Source organism: Daktulosphaira vitifoliae, unplaced genomic scaffold (assembly GCF_025091365.1).
Source record: "Daktulosphaira vitifoliae isolate Bord-2020 unplaced genomic scaffold, ASM2509136v1 Scaffold_2, whole genome shotgun sequence".
NCBI lineage: Eukaryota > Metazoa > Arthropoda > Insecta > Hemiptera > Phylloxeridae > Daktulosphaira > Daktulosphaira vitifoliae.
Window position 1 is genome coordinate 213,126 of NW_026099573.1, and position 17,141 is coordinate 230,266.

Below are 17,141 nucleotides of genomic sequence, written 5' to 3' on the forward strand. Positions count from 1 at the left end.
CCCCCCTGTGGGCAGGTTAAGTGTCAGATTTACAAAAAAAATATACCAAATGATAAGTAAAGACATCAAACATCTATATAAAAAAGAATTATATTGATATGTATATATTGTATAAATCATTTTTGAAAAAGTTAGAGCATTATTAAGTTAAAAATATAAAAAAAAATTATTTTACAAAAATCGTAATTTTTTATTAACTTTGATGTCAACTTTCACCACGAAGACAAGTCCAGAGGTCAAATTTTTTTTTTTNNNTCGCAGAGGTCAAATTTTTTTTTTCAAATTAAAGGATATTACATAAGCTTCAATTTAAGATATATATAAAAGTGTCAGACCTTCCGGAACATTTTCAAAAGTTAAGTTGAAAAAGTTCTACTTTCTATATGCATTTTTTATATTTGAAGCCCCCCCATATATAGGGAAATAGTCTGATTTAAAAAAAAAGTATATCCAATGAAAGATGTATATAAATACTACTTCTCATGAAAAAATTGTATTGATCCATACATTTTTTAAAAAGTTATAGCACTTTAAAGTAAAAAATGTAAATTATAAAATCAAAAATTTTCACACAAAAATAGCATTCGGTAGCCATTTTCACCACGAAGACAAGTCCAGAGGTCAAATTTTTTTTTTCAAATTAAAGTATATTACATAAGCTTCAATTTAAGATATATATAAAAGTGTCAGACCTTCCGGAACATTTTCAAAAGTTAAGTTGAAAAAGTTCTACTTTCTATATGCATTTTTTATATTTGAAGCCCCCCCATATATAGGGAAATAGTCTGATTTAAAAAAAAAGTATATCCAATGAAAGATGTATATAAATACTACTTCTCATGAAAAAATTGTATGGATCCATAAACATTACATATACATTTTTTAAAAAGTTATAGCACTTTAAAGTAAAAAATGTCAATTATAAAATCGAAAATTTTCACACGAAAATAGCATTCGGTAGCCATTTTCGCCGTGAAGAAAAGTCCAGAGGTAAATTTTTTTTTTTTCAAATTAATGTATATTACATTAACTTTAATTTAAAAGTGAAAAAAATGACAAAATTTACCGATTATTAAATTTATAATTTTTTTTGGAGGTTTCCCCCATTTACGGGGAACAAGGGAATTTTTTTCAATTTTTAAGGGTAATGTCTTCAACTAGATAAGATTTGTGATCTTTTGACGTATTGTTGAAAGAAATCGGTCCAGTGAGAGCTGAGAAAAAGTGGCAACAGACTTAAAAAAAAAAAAGAACACATCATAGTAAAATTAATACCTTCTCAGCTTCGCATCGAAGCTAAAAAAAACAGTCTAGAACCGGCATAATGAACATTGCTATGAGTGATTAACATCACTATAATAAACGATATGATGTGAATATAATTAAATAAAGTTCACAAATATAATATTTAAGGGATGGCTAATAATTTAATAGGAATAAAAATATTGGCAAATTTAAATGAAAACTTTACAAATTCATAAAAAACTAGTGATCAGGATAATATATTTTTGGTTAAATATTATAATGATTTAATTTGATATAAGCGTGAAGGACATAGAAGTTAATATAATAATAAAGTAAAATTGTCTAATTTATAATAATAATTGATTTATTGTGGCAAATTAATTAAATAAAATTTATTAATTTAAAAAACTAAAAAATATTTAACTTAAAAGCTAAAAAAAATAAAAATTCCAGTATCTGAACATTTATTGACATATAATCACTTCATTAAATCCATAAAACTAATTAAAAACGTAAATAATTACAAAGAACTTAATATAAGGGAGACAATAGAAATATTTAAAAATGAAAACAATTTAATTAATTGGGATCTTGGCCCACTAAAAAATTCATTATTAAACTTGTATAAACTGGCAAAATGTGATAATATTACTTAGTGATGACGTTACTAGATGATATGGTCACTATGGATGTATAACAGAGTATTTTCTAGTCGAGGTGATCAGGCACGTAGCCAGAAAATATTTATTGGAGGGGTGAACAATTTTGGGCCCTTGTATCATTTTCCATAATTTGTTTCCCATGAAAAGCTTGTAGGAGGGGCTCCCTCCACTCCTCCTTAGACAGTATCCCATTCTATGAATCTTACAAGTTAAAAATTTTACCATTGGTTGGTTAAAAACAAATTGTTTTCGTATAAAGTATACTAATTATTACAGTATTATAATAAGCCCAACACAGGGGGGTCGCGGCACAGTGGTGACGTGGCATAGTTGGATCAAGTATAATAATATCTGACAGTGATTAAAATCACTATCAAGAAAAAACGCTTCGATGCAAATCTTTAGATAATGTTACATTTTAAAAAATTGGTGGATTATTCCAAAAGCTACATGACCTGCTAGTTCCTTATTATTATCCTATTTAAGATAAAGTATGTAGAATTAAAATGGGATTATTAAAAAATATTATTTCTCATAAAAAAATAATGTTGATCCATACACTTTTCAATATGTCATAGCATTATAAAGTTAAAAATGTAAAAAATAAAATCAAGAACTTTCATACAATAATAGCATTCGGTAGACATTTTCATCGTGAAGATAAAATAAAGTCCGAAATTTTTTTTTACCATAATAAAGTATATTACATTACCTTTAATTTAAGATATATATAAAAGTGTCAGACTTTTCGGAACACTTTCAAAAGTTAAGTTGAAAAAGTTCTACTTTCTACATGCACTTTTTATATTTGAACGGGAAATGATCCGATTTAAAAAAACAGTATGTCGAATGAAAGTTGTATATAAATACTACTTTTCAAGAAAAAATTGTATTGATCCATACTTTTTTCAAAAAGTTATTGCATAATAAAGTTAAAAATGTAAAATACAAAATCGAAAATTTTCACACAAAAATAGCATTCGGTAGCCATTTTCTCCGTGAAGATAAAATAAAGTCCGAAATTTTTTTAAATAAAAGAGTACATTAATTTTAAAAAGTTTAGTGGAAAAAGTTAATTTTTTTTGATAAAGTCTTTTTAAATACCCCCTTGTGGGCAGGTTAAGAGTTTTAATGCAGTTTTAAGCAAAAAAAAATTTTAAAATGTCAAAAATTAGCGATTTTTACATTTGTACTTTTTTGGAGGATTTCCTCCATTACAGGGTACGAGAGAAACGTTTTCAATTTTTGAAGGAAATGTCTTACTAGATGCGATTTGTGATCTTTTGATGTTATGTTCATCAAAATCGGTCCAACGAGAGCTGAGATTGACGTTCACAGATACAAAAAAACAACTCTCTCTTTAGTATACCCCCTTAATTACATATTTCCCCCTAAGTACTCTTTTAGTATTCCCCCTTAATTACCAATTCCCTCTAACTTTTAGTATAACCCCTAATTCCTCTTTATTATTCACCCTTAATTATTCATTACCCTTAGATACTATTTTTCTCTCCCTTAACTACTATATTTCACATCCTGAATTACTAATTATTACCCTTAAATTACTGCATCTCACAACCTTAATTACTACTTATTCCTATTTTCTCTCCCTTTATTACCAATTACACTAGTTTACAAAAAAAATATTTTTTTGTTCATGAAATGCGACATATATTATTTATGTAGGCTACAGTAGGTAGTTAAAAAAAAAAAAAAATTTTCCCGCAGCACGTCACGATTTTGAGATAAGAAAGGTCTTTGTTTTTGTCTACCTGAAATTCTTCACATACGTTTATCGTTTCATTTTGTTAACAACTTGTGTTTCAAAAGTCGTAATTTCCTATAAAATTGTCGTTGAGAATATGTAAGCTAGATCCAAACCGATTTTGTTATGTTTGTGTCAAAATTGTTCAATTGAATCGAGGTTTTTCTATAACAAAACCATTGCAAGAAGCGTATCTACATTATTTTGGATGTGCAGTATCGAATCAAGATAAAAATTGGGTTCCTCATGTAATTTGCAATAACTGTAGATTGGTTCTCAGCTTCTGGTTTTCAGGTAAAAAAAGATCTCTGAAGTTTGGTAAACCAATGATATGGAGAGAACCAACTAACCATTTAACCGATTGCTATTTTTGTTTAACAAAAATGTTCGAGTTTAATTTGAAAAATAAAAATAAAATAAAATATGCAGAGGTGCCATCAGTCACTAAGCCAGTTCTTCATTCAGAGGATTTACCAATTCCTACACCACCCGGAAGTAACCCCACTCACACAGATTCATCTTCAAGTAATATTACATTTCAAGAGCATAGTGATAGTGAACAATCATGCTCAGATAAGTTTGTCGGTGATGATGATAGTCCACATTTGATAACTCAGCCTGAGCTCAGCGATCTTATAAGAGATTTGCAGTTGTCCAAGTCCAAAGCGGAATTACTTGCTTTTAGGCTATAACAGTGGAATTTGCTTGATCCTAGCACAAAAGTTACTATCTATCGCTTTAGAAGTAAGGAGTATGCTAATTTTTTCACAAAAGAAAATGAGTTCTGTTATTGTCATGACGTTAAGGGACTTTTTGACAAAATGAAACAACCATATATTTCAAATAAATGGCGCTTTTTTAGAGATTCGTCGAAGGAAAGTCTTAAAGCTGTTCTTCTGCACAATGGGAATGCGAAGCCGTCTATCCCTATAGGTCATGCTGTTAACTGTAAAGAAACCTATGATACAATTGTCGTAACACAATAAAATAAAAAAAAAATGAAACACGTGTAAATGTAATTGTAATTGTGATTGTTATTGTGATGCGAAGATGAATATGATGATATGGTGCCTGCTGTCTAGGTATTCACGTGCGTGTTGTCGTACAGCAGTTACCGTGCTCGGCTGACAATCCGGGTTAGATGTGGGTGTCGAAAGGCTGTTGTTATAGGAAGAGAATCAGGGTAACACCTAGGTATGAGGTGCAGACGAAGTGCAAGACACACATACCAGGTGTACACAAAAGGAGCCCAAAGTATGAGGTGCAGACGAAGTGCAAGACACAAATACTGGGCGTACCAGATAAGGAATATAACCAAGTACGAGGTGCAGACGAAGTGCAAGACACAAGTACTTCAAAGAGAGAAAGGGGTAGCCGAGTATAAGGTGCAGACGAAGTGCAAGACACAAGTACTCTGAAATGTTGTGAAAGAGAGTATATAGGTTTAAAAAGGAAAAAACAAAGACTTTACTTTAAACAGTAAGCCGGACAGCGACAACCGAGTACTGAGACTGATGAATGACACAAGGCACTGGAGTCGACTGACCACGATGGTCAGGTCTATTGGGTTTTTATAATAATTAGAACTATTGCCAAATTGGCAATAAATATTATTTGTTAATTCATCAGTCTTTTAAAAATTAAACTTACTAAAATTACTTTTAGTATAATAGGTTAGAATTTTTTTTGGAAATAGATGGTGACACGGCACCGCCTTTTGCTCTAGGCTGGCGCTCACCCGTGTCTCTCTCGATATCAGCCGTCCAGCTATTAATATGACAATCGGTTGTCATCGGTCGTCTCCCCGCCCTTGACACTGAGATAAGGCCGCCGCCGAATATGGATTACCGATATTGCTTCCTGTTCCGTTTTCGACGTACACCTCAACTGGTCGTTTTTTTTGTGGAACCTTTCTGTGATCCTCTGGGTTTTACTATACTTTTTCTTTTGGTTGCCCGACTTCGTTTTGTGTTTCTCCACGTTCTTCGTCATCGGTATCGCGAATGTAATTTTTCGCCTGCGCCTAGTACAGCGAATATTAGCATATAAATTGTGCTGTGCGTTATAAGTGTCGTTATTTATTCGTTAGTACATCTTGTACACGCTCAGCGCCTTAACCTGTGCGCCATTTTGTATTGGATTACGCATTGACCTGTGAGCCTTCTGTTTTGGAATACGCGTTAATGGTTAATAGATTTTTGTTTTTTAGATGTAATATTTTGGCTAAAATAATGTTTGGATATAACAGTTTTTAGATATGTTGAGTTAAACCTAGAGTCCTAAATGAAATAAAACAATATAAGAAAACAGGTTTGTATGTATCTGTTTACAAACTTTATTTGATGTTTAACGGAATATTCATTATTTATTTTTATTTTGATGCAAATCTGAGAAGCTATTAATTTTACTATCATGTACTTATTATCATTACTGTCATACAATTATTTTAATTCTTTATTCTTTCACGAGAAAATTCTCAGTTCTTACTTATCTAAAAATGTCTTTCAATATTTTAGAAGATTCCATATTATAATCAGTTAAAAAATACGATCCTGATATATTGTTACATTGTTTTTTTATTGTAAAGGTTTAATAGTGAAACGATAAGTCGAAAGCTTATTTATTTATATAAATGTGTTTGCTAAATTAATATCATTTATTGACATAAATACGAATGCTTGCAATCATACGTGTAATTTTCTAAGCATATAATTGGTTTTATAAATTTTCTTATTAAAATGATTGTATATAAAATATTTTATATTTTTGTTCTTGGGTTACATTTTTCCACAGCATTAGAATATATGAAGGTAAATTGTAATTTTACCAAGTACATTTTGAATTATTTTAAACAAATTGAAAAATACTTGCTAAAATTAGAAGAAAACAAATCAAATATTTTGAGACGTGATTTAAAAATGTATGGACGAGCAATACAATCTCATGGTGAAATTGTAATTGCGATGTTAGAAGCTTTAAGATCAGAAGATCGAGCAAATTATACATCATCTCTAATGAATATAAATTTATACTTGAATAACGTTTCAGGATCTGTAGAGATGAACTTTAAAAATAAATATGGTAAATTTGATGATTCGAATAGAATATTAAATTTACTAAAAGGATTTTTGATGATACATAAAGCTATAGTAAAACGTTTGGAAAATTTTTTGTACAATACATGTTCTGATGTATCTTTTGAGGAAATATTTACGAATTGCCCAGATTTCAATAAGGAAAAAGATTATAGAATTAAATTTCTCCCTGATATTGTAGAAAAACTAAAAAACAGGTTTTCTATTACTGATTTGCAACTCAAAGAAGACAGAGTAAAATTAAAACACAGTGAAGTATTTAGAATATTGGAATTAGCAATGAAAAATGATTCTCGATGGGACTTCCATCCCAAAAAATTGTTATACTACGATATAATGATGGGGCAGCAAAAATTTGATGAACGAAATCTCTTGTCTTGTGCACAATATAGAAAAATACCAGAAGTAAAAGATTGTCGCGTCGTTAATGTTATAGACTATTTTAAATTTGCACAACTTCAATATAAGTGTCCCGATGATTCTTATTTGACACTTTTTGACGTGTTTCGTTACATGAAATTTCATTTTTAAAGAGGATAAATGATTTTTGCAATTCTAAATGGTATAATAAAAATAAAAATAAAAATAATCTAGATGAAATCCGTAATAAAATGACAGAAATTGATACAATAATAATTAACCAAATTAAATATTTTAAAAATACAAATCTCCTACAACCACTACAGATAATCTATTTAGATAGACTTTGTAACGATATTCGTAAAATTGTGGATGGAGATATATTGAATACAATAATTTCACGTACGAAGACCTTTTTTTTAAATAATAAATTAAACACTTATGATGGTAAAATAACGGAATATAAAATGAAACATATTAATACTATAGTTAATCTATATAACGAGTTTTCTCAACTTGTTAGTGGCATGTCAACATACCTAATCGAATTGGACAAATACAAAGAATCGCTTAATACAGTGAATAAAACACGAGATATATATTCCTTATACTTTAAAAATAACAGTAATGACATTTTTAATCCCCAATCAGATTTTATAAGTAAGTTTAAATTTTTCTAAGCAATATTTTAATAGTTAGGATTAATATTACATATGTCAAAAATGTACAGAATTGTATTATATATTGTTCTTTTTAACTATAATAGTTTATTAATTTATATAAAGTCTATAAATCTTTCTGGGATTTAATATATGTTTTTAAATTACAATTATTTTATTGGTTAATATTAATTATGCGTAAACATAACAATACTAATTAAGTTTATTAATTTTTTCTTTTGTGATACATTCTTATTCCTTTTTCTTCGCCTTAATCCTAAATATTTGGGGTTGGCAAATATAATTATGATACATTCACAATTATAATGGAAAAATATATACATTTTACGAATTATATTATATTATTGCTGACATGGTACTGTGTTTCCCTTATCCACAAATTCCGTTATTGACCTATATGAAAGTGAATCGGGTTCTGAATCATAAGTGCCCAGTTCCATAGAGAAGGTTTGTTTCTACGACGCCTCGGGTAGGTGGGTTCTAATCCTGTACCGTAACACATTTTTTTGGAACAATTTTTTTTAACCAGACAGTAATCCCCGGTGATCGTATTTTTCTTTTATTTACAATTATAATATAATTATATTATCTACAATTATATGAATAATAATGATTAGGGTAGGATGTCAATTGACCAAAGAGATTTTGACTAGTCAAAATAAAAAAGTTTAGAATCTAAATTTAATTTTTATTATACAATTCGGTATATAATAATAAATATGGCTAATATTTTAGATTATAAATTTTATTCAAAATATTAATTAAAAAAATGTAAAATAATAAAATTATTTAACTAGAAAAACTATAAAAAGTATTAAAAATCTCGTATGTAATCATTATAATCATTGTAGCAATTTTTGATCTTTTGACGTATTGTTAAATGAAATTGGTTCGGTAAATCCGAGAAAAAGTGGTAACTAACACAAAAAAAAACACGTCATAGTAAAATTAATACCTTATCTGCTTCCCATCAAAGGTTGTGCCAATTAACCTTATTACTCAATCGAAGCTAGTGTCCCTTAGGACAGCGACCTTATACCTGATAGCAACTTTTGTTGTCAATACAGCCATATTATCAATATCAACTATCCATTCTATCACCTTCAAGAGCATGTGAACCGTATAGATTTATGGTTCAGAAATTGAAAGATAAAAATTAACGAAAATAAGTCAAGTCACTTTTGCTGTCTATTTGGAATTATATCCAGCTATAAAAATCAATAATGCTACAATGTTTACTTAGGATAAAATAAAATCCGTGGTATCACTTTGATAAGCAGTTAACGCTAGACTCCATCTTTTCCTTCATTAATTATTACCTACAATTTAAAACCGTAAACAAACTTACCAAACTACACTACAATAGATTCTACTCAAAACTAATTTTAATTCAAACCCCCTAATAATTCGAATGTGCTCTACTACTTCGCCGACAACCCCACACGCAGACTTAAAAGAAGTTAGATTCGTGACCTAGTAACATTTTTTATTATAAAAGACTTGACAAAAAAAGACTCATTGTAAATATTTTACAGATGCTTTAAAAAAAAAGGGAAAAATTTTTATTATTGTAATCAACTTGAAACGAGCAAAAAATAGGATACAAATGGTTTCTTCCTAACTTTTTTTATTTTGAAATTCTGTGCAAATTATTATCACATTTATCTTTAATTATTTTTTAGATCGCTTATGCAGTCAAAATATATACAATGAAATATATAACATGGAGACTACTGAATCTATCAATGATGAAAAAACTAGCATTAACACGGTAAATCCTGATAATATAGATGACGAAAAACAAACAGATAACCAAAATATTGAAGACTCATCAGAACTTAATATTCCACTGCCAAAATATATGATCGATTACATTCTATTTATATAATATTCATATGTAAGTGATTGTAATTTTGTTGCTTTTATTTTTATTAATCAATTATATATATATTTACGAAATTTTATGTTATAATAAAATTCAATGTTACTTTTAGCTCCAATAAACTAAGTTGTGTAAATATTAATCGTTGTACTTAGAATTTAAAAAAAACGAAAGCACAGCGGGCTCACGATAAACATGGCATAGTTGGGACAGATATAAATTATATCTGACAGTGATTAAAATCACTATCATATAAAACAGTTCTATGTAAATTTCTAGCGTTTAATTTTAAAAATTGGTGTATTATTACAAAAATAACATCAACTTTTATCACCTCAATTATTTTCTGATTAGGGGTATATGTGGGATTTATCCGATTATAATCAATTAAATGCGATATGAGGACGGCTGATGGAGCATAGATGATGTTGGTGATCGTGTCAAGTGGAAGTTTATGATAAGGGTGCCCGACCCTAAGTAGTTTGGATAAAGGCGAGGAAAAAGAAGAAAAAGGTCCAATTGTAATCAATTTTTATAATACTATTAATTAAGTAGATTTTATATTATATTAATTGAGTAGTCTCTCAGCAAAAACCAGTTTGGATTTATACTTGGTAAGCCATTAATAGTGCCGTTATTTTGTGTGAGGCAACTAATAGAAAATTTTAAGAAAAAAAAAAAGTTTTATATGGAATTTATATATTTGGAGAAAGCGTATGATACAGTTCCGAAAGAGGTTTTAAAGTGGGCATTGAAGAGAAAAGGAGCCCCGAAAAGTTACATTAATATAATAGAGGATTTTTATGATACCATTTGTATCAGGGTAAAAAACGTAGGAGTTACAAAAGGTTTTCTATAATTTGTTACAAAATCATATTTTACCAAAAAGTATGTTGATAATTTATTAAGCTTAAATTTAAAATAAAACTTAGAAATCACAATGATAAATGAATTATTAAATTTATTACTAGTTAGTTTACGAATATTGTTTTTTTTAAATTATAATCAACTGATAATTATCAATTATATACTTTATTTAAAGTTTTAATTAAAAAAATGGTAGTAGAGTGAGGTTGTGTCACAATGTGGACGTAGCATAGTTGAGACAAGTAAGAATGATAACTGACAGTGATTAAAATCACTATTATAAGAAGCGATTGGATGCAAATCTGAAGATAGTTAAGAATTTGATGGATTATAACAAAAGTAAAATTAATTTCTATTTCTTTTATTATTTCTGATTAATAGTTTTTTCATTTAGAAGTATAATATATGAATAAATATTTATTATAGCAATTATATTAGTATGAGATTGATATTTAATAATTTAGTATCGTAATTTTTTCGGAGAATTTATAATAAATTATAAAGTAGTTATTACATTAATGGTAAACGTGTAGAAAAATTGAAGGGTTTGACACAAAACGTTTTAGAAAATAATTTGTTGTTAATTATGAATAAATGGTTTGGCAACTTTATTTTTTTTTTCACAATTAGATTTAGTTTGATAAAAAAATCTTCTTCTTCTTCTTCCTCGCCTTAATGCCAACTACTTAGAGTCGACCATCTTTATCCTTTACTTTCACTTGACACGATTTCCCATATCCTCTACGTTCCCTTCAGCTGTCCATAAATCGCATTCAATAACATCTTTTCATCTCTGTTTTGGTCTTCCTTTAACATTCCTCTTCTTCCTTCAACATTCATTTTTATAACTGTTAAAGTTTAATAAAAAAAAATATATATATATTTTGTAAAAAAAAAATATTTTATTTTATTTAATATTAAGTGCTCTGCGGCCCTAAATGTAAGCTATAAACCCTAAACTTTAGAGAGTTTAGGGTTTATTAAGAAAAAATTATAACTAACTCAAACGTTACAGGTCGTAAATCGATAAGCGCTATTCTGACTAAGTGCGTTGATTTAGTAAACCGTTAACTCTTATTGCTTCATAAAATAATAATTTNGTAAAAATTGTATTTTATGAAATTATACATCACTAATAACCCAGAATTCTACGAAGCTATTCTGGCTAAATACGTTGATATAGTAAACCGTGAACTCTTATTTCTACATAAAATAATAATTTAACCGTGTAGGAAAAACTACTGAATTATTTCATCAAATATCGTAAATTTTAAAGTAGCGTATCTTATTTCAAATTCATAATTTTTTTTTTTTTGCTAAACATGTTTTTTTATTATGAACAAAAATATATAAAAATAATATGGAATTACCATTTGAAAATCTGAAGTTGATACAAGTTCTAAGTATATGGAATGATGATTTTTTTTTTTTCTGTTATTAGCTTTCAATACAGAAGTATTATTATAGCTAAACGATTAAAATAAAACTATACAATAGAAACTAAGAATATACAATAAAAACTAAGACTATACAAAAGAAAAAAAAATATTGTTATTAAACACAATTAAATATATCGTTAAATTAATAAATTAAACATACTCAAAATACTAAAAAAGAAAGAACAAAACAAAGTAGACCTAGGATATTAAATTAACATACAGAAAAATATTATATAACGAAGCCAGCTGAATGAACGAAGGAAATTATATGTATAATTATTGAGGAGGATTTTGTATTAAGGATATTAAAACTATTAATGGGTGAAATATTAAGGGAGAACAGGAAATTGAACAAGAGTAAACGGTTATGTTGTAAAGCTGGGCAATCAAATAGTAAATGAGGAAAGTTACAGGGGACTTCATCATTTTGTTTAGGGCAGAAGGGGAAATGGTTTAGTGACCTGTTAAAGGCATGACTAGGTAACCGATTATGACCAAATCTAAGACGGGAAAAAGAGGTAATATGGAAACGGGACAGAGGGAGGTTGTAAAACCAAAGACGTTTAGGGATAGTTGGAACTATAGATTTATGCCAGTTAGCTAAAGAAAAATTTGACCATTTGTCTTGCCATGCTTTATTAATAGTTGGATTTGAATGGGTGCTCATCCAAATATCTAAAAATTGATTTTTTGTTAATAACCAGTTGAATACTTTATTTAATGCCATAATTAAAAAAATTTAAAGTTGAAAAATTACAATTAAATATTGTGACTTATGGTCTATTTAGGTTATTTTAGATTAAATTTTGTCTAAAATAAGATAATGAGTATTTTTCAAAAATAATAATTGCCAAAAATCAATAAGACTATAATAATTTATTTTAACAACAATTGAACAAATATGTATATAAATAAAAATGGATGAAATAAAAGAAATATGTATAAGGTACTTATAAAAAAAATCAATATATTCATATTGTTTATACTTTAAACTTACGTTTAATTAATTTGACAAATAACTATTAATTTTATACATTAATGTGGATAATTACCTATCGGATGAAGGCGATTATTTCGCGAAAAGATCAACACTTTTCTGTTCATTAATAAGAATGTAATACTTTTGGTTTTGATTAAAAAAAGTAATATTATTACAATAATTAAATTGCATTTACAAATAAAAGTAAATTTATTTTGCACAATCAAAAAAAAAGAACCAGCTGGCTTCAGTTGCCGAATATCAACGAAAGAAAAGTATAGTAATGACAAAACAATTTATCATACACATAATAATTATAAAAGCAATAGTTGTCGATAAAACGATAAACAGAAAAACACAAACACTTAAAATTAACTATTTACAATAAGAGATGACAAATACACGAGAAGGAAAGGGAAAATTTTACAATGAGAGACGCGAGAGAATTTTACGATAACAAAGATTATTTACATATACATTTTGTACATTAATGCATGAACACATATAAAAAGTTAAATTGATTCTAAGATATAAAATATAATAAATGAAATAATAATATAAAATATTTTAACACGAAAATAACATGTTTTTAAAATGAAAATTTATGTATCAAAAGCTAACCTATCAACATAACACATAAAAAAAAAACGACAACTTTTCTTCTATATGTAATCATCTCCTGAAGTATAACGAATAATATTATTTTCCTGTAAAAATCAGAAATTTTTGTTATAATTTTTATTTCATTTTTTATTTTTAATTATTTACGTCTAATTTAAGTCTTACGGCGTCAATTAAAGTTCTGATATTGAAACGGTGTTAGGTGGATTTATTTATTTATACAAATGTGTTTGCTAAATTAATATTTATGGCATATTCCAAATTCAAGTTTTAAAAATATTGCCATAAATACGAATGCTTGCAATCATATATACTAAAGGTGTAATTTTCCAAGCATATATTGGTTTTTTGTGTATCTTATTAAAATGGTTGTATGTAAAATATTTTATATTTTTGTTCTTTGGTTTAATTATTCTACAGCATTAGAATACATGGAATTAAATTGTAATTTCTCCAAGTACATTTTGAATTATTTTAAACATAATGAAAAATACTTGCTAAAATTAGAAGAGGAAAAAACAAATATTTTGATTAGTGATTTACAAATATATGGACGAGCAATACAATCTCATGGTGAAATTGTAATTGCGATGTTAGAAGCTTTAAGATCAGAAAATCTGGCAAATTATACATCATCTCTAATGAATGTAAATTTATACTTGAATAACGTTTCAGGATCTGTAGAGATGAACTTTAAAAATAAATATGGTAAATTTGATGATTCGAATAGAATATTAAATTTACTAAAAGGATTTTTGATGATACATAAAGCTATAGTAAAACGTTTGGAAAATTTTTTGTACAATACATGTTCTGATGTATCTTTTGAGGAAATATTTACGAATTGCCCAGATTTCAATAAGGAAAAAGATTATAGAATTAAATTTCTCCCTGATATTGTAGAAAAACTAAAAAACAGGTTTTCTATTACTGATTTGCAACTCAAAGATGACAGATTAAAATTAAAACACAGTGAAGTATTTNGAAGACAGAGTAAAATTAAAACACAGTGAAGTATTTAGAATATTGGAATTAGCAATGAAAAATGATTCTCGATGGGACTTCCATCCCAAAAAATTGTTATACTACGATATAATGATGGGGCAGCAAAAATTTGATGAACGAAATCTCTTGTCTTGTGCACAATATAGAAAAATACCAGAAGTAAAAGATTGTCGCGTCGTTAATGTTATAGACTATTTTAAATTTGCACAACTTCAATATAAGTGTCCCGATGATTCTTATTTGACACTTTTTGACGTGTTTCGTTACATGAAATACAATTTTAATACAAAACAATTACAAGGATATCAACAGCTAGTGCTGGCTTCAACTATTCGGCCTATTTTATTAGTTGTCCGTATGTATATATCATTTTTAAAAACATTTGATGATTTTTACAAATCTTCATGGTATAATAAAAATAAAAATAATCTAGATCAAATCCGTATTAGCCTCACAGAAATTGGTACAGCAATAATTAAACAAATTGAATATTTCAATAAACAATTTATAATTCAAAAACTACCGAAAACTTATTTAAATAATATTTGTAATGATATTCGTAATATTGTTGGTAAAGATATATCTCAGTCTTATCATACATTAGACTACATAATGTTATCTACCAATACCTTTTTTTCTAATAATAAATTAAATAGTTATTGTGGTATAATAATGGATTATAAAATTACTCATTTTAATAATATTGTTCAACTCTATAACATATTTTCCCAACGTGTTAATGAAATGTCAACATACTTAATCGAACTGGACAAATACAAAGAATCTCTTCATGCAGTGAATAAAACACGAAACATATCTTCCTTTTATTTTTTAAAGAGCAGTTATGAAATTTTCAAACCCTATTTAACTATGTTAAGTAAGTTAAAATTTTTTAAAATATTATTTGGATAATAGCTTTTAAAGTTAAACTCAAATATTTCTAGGTAGTTATGATTAAAATTACATTGCCAAAAATACAAAAATTGTTATATATTTTTATTTTTAACTAAAAAAATTAATGACTATATAAAAAGCTATAATTTTGTCAAGCATTTCTTATATATTTTTAAATTACAATTATTATATTGATTAATTTTCATTATACATAAACATAAAAAATATAAATCTACATTAACGTTAATAAGTTACTATTTTTTTATTCACAATTTTCGTTATTATTTTGAATATGTATCGGGTTGTGAATCATAAATTAACGGTGCTCTAATAGTAAGGTATATCTACGACACCTCGGGTCGCGAATTCTAATCCCTTAATGTACATATTTTCATCTAGTACACTTTTTAAAACTAGTCTTGTTAATTATATAGTCGAAATAGAAATGTGCAAAATATGTATTTTTAATTTTATCATAACTATAAATTTATATAAAACTATTTAAAGCCATAAAAATTATTTAAAAATCGCGTATTTTAAGCACAATGATTATCATCGTCATATTAATAATTTATGAGTTAAATATTTTTTATATTAAATTATTTTTAGCTTAAAATTAATATTCTAAAGATATTTTTTAATATTAAATACATTATGGTATTTTTGTATATGCAGTCATTTTATAAAAGTTTTTTCCAAAGCTGCTAACTTACGAGATATAAAGTTGAAAGTTAAAATATATAACTAAAAACCTTAATAAGTAACATCAGTTTTATTTTTTTAAAGATAAATTAATATTTAGTAATATTGGTTATTAACTATTTAATACAGTACTGAAGTCGTCATCTCCATAGCCTCTATCTTTATCATTTTGGGCTAAGTCTGCCTAAACTATTCTAAAGCCAAAATGTTAAATAAGTAACAAAATTCCATAGATTTAAAGCAAATGTCTATTAACCTGTGTTATAATCATAGTTGAGTAGAATATTTTTAGCGTCGTTGCGAAACTGAAAAGTTATTAATTTTACAATGATGTCTTTATTTATTTATTTTTTTATATTGAGTCGTGCAAATTATTATCAAATATTATTTTATAGATCGGTTATGCAGCCCGAATATATACAATGAAATATATAACATGGAGACTACTGAATCTATTAATGATGAAACATCTAGAATTAATACGGTAAATCAAGATACTGTCGATAACGAAAAACAAACAGATATCCAAAATAATGAAGACTTATCAGAACTTAATATTTCAATGCCAAAATATATGATCGATTACATTCTATTTATATAATATTCATAATATTATGTAAGTGGTTGTAATTTTGTTGATATTATTTTATTAATCAATTATACATATATATATATATGTGTGTGTGTGTTATTATAAAATTCAATGTTATTTTTAGCTCTAATAAACTAAGTTATCTAAACATTAAGCGTTGTAATTAGAATTTTAAAAAAACGATAGCATAGTGGGGTCACGGTATAAATATATTTTATAAACCAGGACAGTGAGGACGTGGTATTGTGTGGCAAGTATAGATGATATCTGACAGTGATTATAATAACTATCATAAGAAACACTTTGTAGTAAATAGCTGAGGAAGTATTGAATTATATTATATTTGATTTTGT

The 17,141-nt window shown here is 27.1% G+C and overlaps 2 protein-coding genes across 3 annotated transcripts in view; both read left to right on the forward strand.

Annotated features, from left to right (window-relative positions):
* The window catches only part of LOC126897348 (52 kDa repressor of the inhibitor of the protein kinase-like), a 51,294-nt gene that overhangs the window by 21,759 nt on the left and 12,394 nt on the right, over positions 1-17,141 (forward strand). The window lies entirely within an intron of this gene.
* LOC126897342 (uncharacterized) lies at positions 14,586-16,892 on the forward strand. Its single transcript, XM_050670875.1, has 2 exons — positions 14,586-15,477; positions 16,592-16,892. Exons 1-2 carry the CDS (start codon positions 14,634-14,636, stop codon positions 16,795-16,797), a joined length of 1,050 nt encoding a protein of 349 aa, XP_050526832.1. The 5' UTR covers positions 14,586-14,633; the 3' UTR covers positions 16,798-16,892.